General features: G+C 57.1%; 1 protein-coding gene across 1 annotated transcript; it reads left to right on the top strand.

Moving 5' to 3' along the window:
- Nucleotides 1-286: 286 nt before the first annotated feature.
- On the top strand, nt 287-2,503 carry SOX14 (SRY-box transcription factor 14). Its single transcript, XM_068201145.1, is given in 3 exon segments — nt 287-834; nt 837-1,112; nt 1,115-2,503. Coding segments are annotated over 3 exon segments (717 nt in total). The 5' UTR covers nt 287-782; the 3' UTR covers nt 1,504-2,503.
- The last annotated feature ends 3,497 nt before the right edge of the window (nt 2,504-6,000 follow it).

The raw sequence follows: 6,000 nt of genomic DNA, 5'->3' as shown, positions 1-6,000 counted from the left end.
CGGGGAAGGCGGGGGCAGCGGGGGGGAAGAGGACAGCGGTGGGCGCACGGCGGAGCGCAGCGCTCGCAGCCCCGACGGCGGCGGCGGCGGCGGCGGAGCCTGGAGGGCGCCGGGATCGGCTCCGCTCCGCGCACCCCAAGGATGGGGGAGGATGAAGAAGATGGGGACGAGCCCCTTCTCCTTCCCCCTTCCTCCACAGCTGCTATTAGCGCAGCAACTCACAAAAGCCGTCCTTTTAATCCGCGCGTTAGAAGGCGGGGGGGGGGGGGGGCAGGGTGTTCCTCCTGTCCCCTCCTTCCTTCCTCCTCCTCCCTCCTCTGTCCCCTCCCCTCCTCTTCCTCTCGCCCTTCCTCTCTCCCTCTCTTTTTAAGCGGGCCCCCTCCGCGCTGATTGGGCGCCCGGCCGCACTGTGACCGCCCTGCCGCTATGTCAGCCTGCCCGCCGCAGCCCCGCGCCTTTGAACTGCCCCGCACCGCCCCGCGTCCCCACCGCCGGCCCGGTGCTGCGCCCGGCGGCTCCCCGCCCGCCTAGTGCCCGCCGGGCCCCGCGGGCCTCTGCTCCGCGCCGCTCCGCACTGCTCCGCGCCCCGCCCCGGCACGGCTCCCGCCGGGGACGGCCTTGGCGGAGGACCTGTGATGATCAGCTGAGCCCGCTCCTGCCGCTCCTCCGGATCCTCCGGCCTTCTCTCACCGTTCCTCGTCCTCCTCCTCGTCCCGCCGCCGCCGTCCGGCACCCCCGCCCGCGCGCCCCGCAGAGCCGCCCGCCCGCCCGCCCGCCGAAGCATGTCCAAGCCCAGCGACCACATCAAGCGCCCCATGAACGCCTTCATGGTGTGGTCCGCGGCCAACGGCGCAAGATGGCCCAGGAGAACCCCAAAATGCACAACTCGGAGATTAGCAAGCGGCTGGGCGCGGAGTGGAAGTTGCTCTCCGAGGCGGAGAAGCGCCCGTACATCGACGAGGCCAAGCGGCTGCGGGCGCAGCACATGAAGGAGCATCCCGACTACAAGTACCGGCCCCGGCGCAAGCCCAAGAACCTGCTGAAAAAGGACAGGTATGTCTTCCCTTTGCCTTACCTCGGGGAAACTGATCCCTTAAAGGCCGCCGGGCTTCCCGTGGGGCCACTGACTCGCTGCTGAGCTCCCCGGAGAAGGCCAGGGCTTTCCTGCCTCCCACCTCAGCACCTTACTCCTTACTTGACCCCAGCCAGTTCAGCTCCAGCGCCATTCAGAAGATGACTGAGGTTCCTCACACCTTAGCCACCAGCACCCTGCCCTACGCCTCCACCTTGGGATACCAGAACGGGGCGTTCGGCAGCTTGAGCTGCCCCAGCCAACACACCCACACTCACCCCTCGCCAACTAACCCGGGCTATGTCGTGCCATGTAACTGTACCGCTTGGTCGGCTTCCAGTTTGCAACCTCCAGTTGCCTACATATTATTCCCAGGCATGACCAAGACTGGGATAGACCCCTATTCTTCAGCACACGCGACTGCCATGTAACACCCACCCACCCACACCCCCACAGGCGTGTGTGTGTGCGTGTGTCCCCCCACCCCGGCCGGCAGCTGGAACTGGGATTCCTCCGTGTGTGCATGTACATAAAACCTGCAGGAGCAAAAGGCCACCCGAACCAGGACTCTGCCGCCCGCCGGGCCGGGACAGACGCGGACGCTGCCTCGGAGATGCTCTCGCCTAAAGCTCGCCACGAGAGCTGGCCCCAGGCTCGGGGGGGATCTGCAATCGCGGGGGCAGATAGGAGCCCGGCACTTGTAAGAGTTGTAAATGTGTTTAAAAACAGAAAAGAAAAGCGAACCTTGAACTGCCCTTTCGGGACAAAGCGGGAGAAAAAGACAAAAAAAAAAAAAAAAAAAAAAGAGAGAGAGAGGCGGTTTCGATTTTTATTTATTCTCTTAATGTCTATGAGTTCTCCAGGGTCTCATGTCACTTGGACTTGACTTTGGGAAGTCCCGGTCTTACTCTGATTTTATTTTTGTTTCCTCGTTGTTTTCCTTTTGCACATTGAAAAACGAGATCAGCTGTGTTATATATATATAAATATATATATATTTTGCCACCACGTACTACTAGGTAAAATTGCTTTCCATGTCAGAAAAAAGGCTCTTCAAAGTTAAAAAAGAAAAAAAAAAGACAAAAAAAAAAGAAGGGGAGAAACATTTATATTTAAATCCTATGATAGTGTTTGCTTAATTTAAAACAGATAGTCCTTAAATTTGTGTGATCCAGTGAGACTAGATCTAAGTTTACTTTAGACAGAGCGTCAGGTATGAAGTCAGGCAGTAGAATTGTAAAAAAAAATTAAAACTAATACTACTACTACTAACGAAAAACCGAATAAAAACCGATGGCAATTTAAATATGTTTTCACAATGTCTTGGGCAAGAAGAAACAGAAACTAAGATGTATCCGCAGGATTTTACCTCGTTAAACCTTTTCATTTGTTGAACAAAGACGTTTTGAATAAAGACAATCTGTCATCAAACGAGGCAAGTGCGTGCTGTGAGTGCGGGGACGCAGCCCCGCGTCCCACACCGGGGGCCGCGGGCGCTGCCCCCGCGCCGGGAGCGACCCCCGCCCGCAGCCCCCGGCTCTCCCCGGGCCGGGGCCGCTCCGGAGCCGTGCCGTGCCGTGCCGGGTCGGGCTCCGCTCGGAGCCCGTCGGGGAAACGCGGCTGGCGGCGGAGAAAACTTGCGGAAAGACGGGACGGAGCGGAGCGAACCGGGGGCCTGCGGGGGGCTGCTCCCCGCCGCCCCGCCCCGTCCCGTCCCGTCGGGGAACCGGCTTTTCCCGAGTTGCCTCCGCGGCGTTGAAGTTTTAGCGGTGCGAGGGAATATTTGGAGCGGGGAGGGGAGCTTTGGCGGTGCTGGAAGGGGGTGGTTTGCAATTTGTGCGGATCAATTAGCGGTGTTTGGGGTGCTCTTCCCTTGGCGAAGGGAGGGAGTCGCGGGGCAGAGACAAGGGGAAGGGGAAGAGGCAGAGGATCCGTCTGGAGGGGCTGAATAGCCGGAGCGCTGCGTGTTTGGATGTGCTTTGCTCATTAAGTGCTCTTTGGAGACCGATGTTAGAATTAAACGGCGTAACACAATTAACATACATGGGGCTTGAATGGGAGGGTAAGCGGGGGAAGAATAGATAAATAAATGAGAGATCAGGCGAAGGTAAACAAAAGGGGAGAGGAGAAAAGGGCTGAAAGGAGAGGTTAGAATGGCTGCTCCAGCCTTGTTTAGCATGACAAAACGGCTCTTACAAATGAGGACAATTAAAGGAGCTGGCTTGGGGAGGGCCTGGGAGCCGCGGGACGATCCGCTGGGACACGCGGGGCTGGATGCGGCCGGCGTGGGGCGGCGCGGCGGCGGCGGGCGCTGATGTAACCCCAGCTGACAGGCGCTGTCAGCCCGGCTGATAACACCGATAGCTCAGTGTCCTCCGACATCCACCCGCATTAGTCCTGACAATGGTCGGAGGCAGAGCCGGGCGGGGGGAGCGCCAGCCCCGGCCCGCCCGGGCCACGCCGGTCGCGGGGCAAAGCGGGGCCCTGCGCCTGCCCCACTCCCCACCGAGGCCGAGCTTTGGGGGCCGCCCCGTACCCCTGAGCCCCGCCACCCTCGGGGCCGCTCCGGCGGCTCGAGGGGAGAACGGGCTGCTCGGTGGGGGCCGCGGCCTCGGGAAACATCGGGGCTCGGGGGGGAGAGCGGAGCGACAGGGCTGGAAACTTTGGCGGGGATCTTTCCTTCCTACTTTCCTTCTTTCTTTCGGTCTCTTCTTTCTTCTTTTCCATTTCTTTCCCTTTTCACTCCTTCCTTCCTGATTTCATTTTAACCTTCTTATCTTATCTTTATTTATTAATTCTATCTCCTTCTCTCTCCATTTCACATTTCCCCCTTATCTCCTTCCGTCCTCCTTTTTCTCCCTCTCTTTCTCTTTTCCTATTTCCCTCTCTCTTTACTCTCCCTCTCTTCCTGCTTTTCATTCTCTTTTCCTCGCTGCCTCGCCGTCCCCCTCCCACCCCGCTCGCCCCTCTGCAGCCTCTGCTCGCCGCGTTTCGTTCCCGTTCCCTGCACCGTGTTATCCCTCCAACCCTCCCGCCCGGTTGCAGGTGTGTAGCTATTTAACTCGTGGAGATAAATAAATTAAATAATGATCTTGACACTGCAATGAACCGATTACTGACTTTGATGTCAAAGGGAAACCAAAAACAGAAAGAAAGAGGTGGAGAGAGAGAGAGGTGAAAAAAAGCTATTCCCTCGAGGGGGAAATGCAGCTCCTTGTCAAACCTGTTTCCCCACAACTGTCTCCTTCTTTCAATAAAATCATTAAACAAAGGCCGAGGGGTTATGCGCACCACGCCTTGGGTGCGCGGCCGGGCGCTGTCCCGGGCTGGGCTTCGCCGCGGAGCCTCGCCCGCACCCGCGGAACCCCGCGCAGGCTGCGCGGAGCCGAACAGGGCCGGGCGGGGAGCGGAGCAGCCCGGCCTCGGGTCCGAGTCACTTCTGCCGCCGGGGCCGCTCGCCCCGCAGCTCCCCTCGGCCCAGTTTCTTCTTCTCTTCTCTTCTCTTCTCTTCTCTTCTCTTCTCTTCTCTTCTCTTCTCTTCTCTTCTCTTCTCTTCTCTTCTCTTCTCTTCTCTTCTCTTCTCTTCTCTTCTCTTCTCTTCTCTTCTCTTCTCTTCTCTTCTCTTCTCTTCTCTTCTCTTCTCTTCTCTTCTCTTCTCTTCTCTTCTCTCTTCTCTTCTCTTCTCTTCCTCTCTATTTTTTACTATTCTCCTCTCCTCTCCTCTCCTCTCCTCTCCTCTCCTCTCCTCTCCTCTCCTCTCCTCTCCTCTCCTCTCCTCTCCTCTCCTCTCCTCTCCTCTCCTCTCCTCTCCTCTCCTCTCCTCTCCTCTCCTCTCCTCTCCTCTCCTCTCCTCTCCTCTCCTCTCCCTCCTCTCCAGAAATGGTTCGGCTCAGTGCTGCCTGCAGGACCACCTAGACACTTAAAATCATCCACTTTGGGCCTTGCTTTAAACAAAACAACAAACAAGAGAGGGGGAGAAAAGATCCCGGGAGGCCGAGGGGACCAGAGAGTCCTCGCTGGCGCCCAGGTGTAGCTGTGCGATCGCCAGGGAGCTCTGCTGCAGGAGAGACAAAGACAGAAGGGGAATTAAGTGATGTTAAAAAACTTTATTTTAAAGGACACATTAAGCCCATAGAAGTCTCTGAGAGATATTACTTATTTCTGCTTATTAGTGATAATAGCCCAGTAAATTTGCTATTGAGTGTATCAAAGGCATTCAAAGAGACTTTGAAACATCAAAAAGATTGCAATTCTGATTTTACGGTTTTATTCCAGGCCCGACCTCCTGGCTACATTCCCTTGATTGTAGTGTTTAAAAGTAAGCGGTGATCAGAAACACGTCCTCCTCCTCCTCCTCCTCCTCCTCCTCCGCCCGCAGCGGCCCCGACCGGCCGGGCCGGGCCGGGGACCCCGGCGGGGCTGCCGAGGGCCGGCGAGGGGCTGCGGCTGGCAGCGGGTCCCGCAGGCACGACGGTCCCCCCGCTGCAGCGTCCTCACCGCCTATCCTAAAAAAGATCACAAAATCATTCCAAATGCCTATAACGCAAAATTTTGAGGTGAAGGCAGCCGAGGCCCGGCTGCACCCTGTCCCCTCGGGGGGGCTGCAGGAGCCCGGTGCCGCCGGGGGACGCGGGCTGAGCTCCCCGTGCTGCGCCGCGCTGCGGAGCAAGGAAGCCTCGGGGCTTTTGATGTGTCTGTAATTTACCCTTTTTATTTTTTTTTTTTTTCTTTCGGTCCTTAATTTTGCCTTCTTAGTCTCTCTTTCTCCCTTTACACGCCTCTATTCCAGTTGGGGTGTTTTATACCAACATCAAAGGGACAACGCAGCCTTCATTATTATTATTATTCCTTTCTCTTTTTTTCCTTCCCTTTTTTATTAGGGCAAAATACTTCATTATTCCTGAACGCTCCTCGTTCGGAAAGCTAAA

This window comes from Anomalospiza imberbis, chromosome 10 (assembly GCF_031753505.1).
Source record: "Anomalospiza imberbis isolate Cuckoo-Finch-1a 21T00152 chromosome 10, ASM3175350v1, whole genome shotgun sequence".
Lineage (NCBI taxonomy): Eukaryota > Metazoa > Chordata > Aves > Passeriformes > Viduidae > Anomalospiza > Anomalospiza imberbis.
This window is presented reverse-complemented; position numbering and strand designations above follow the sequence as displayed.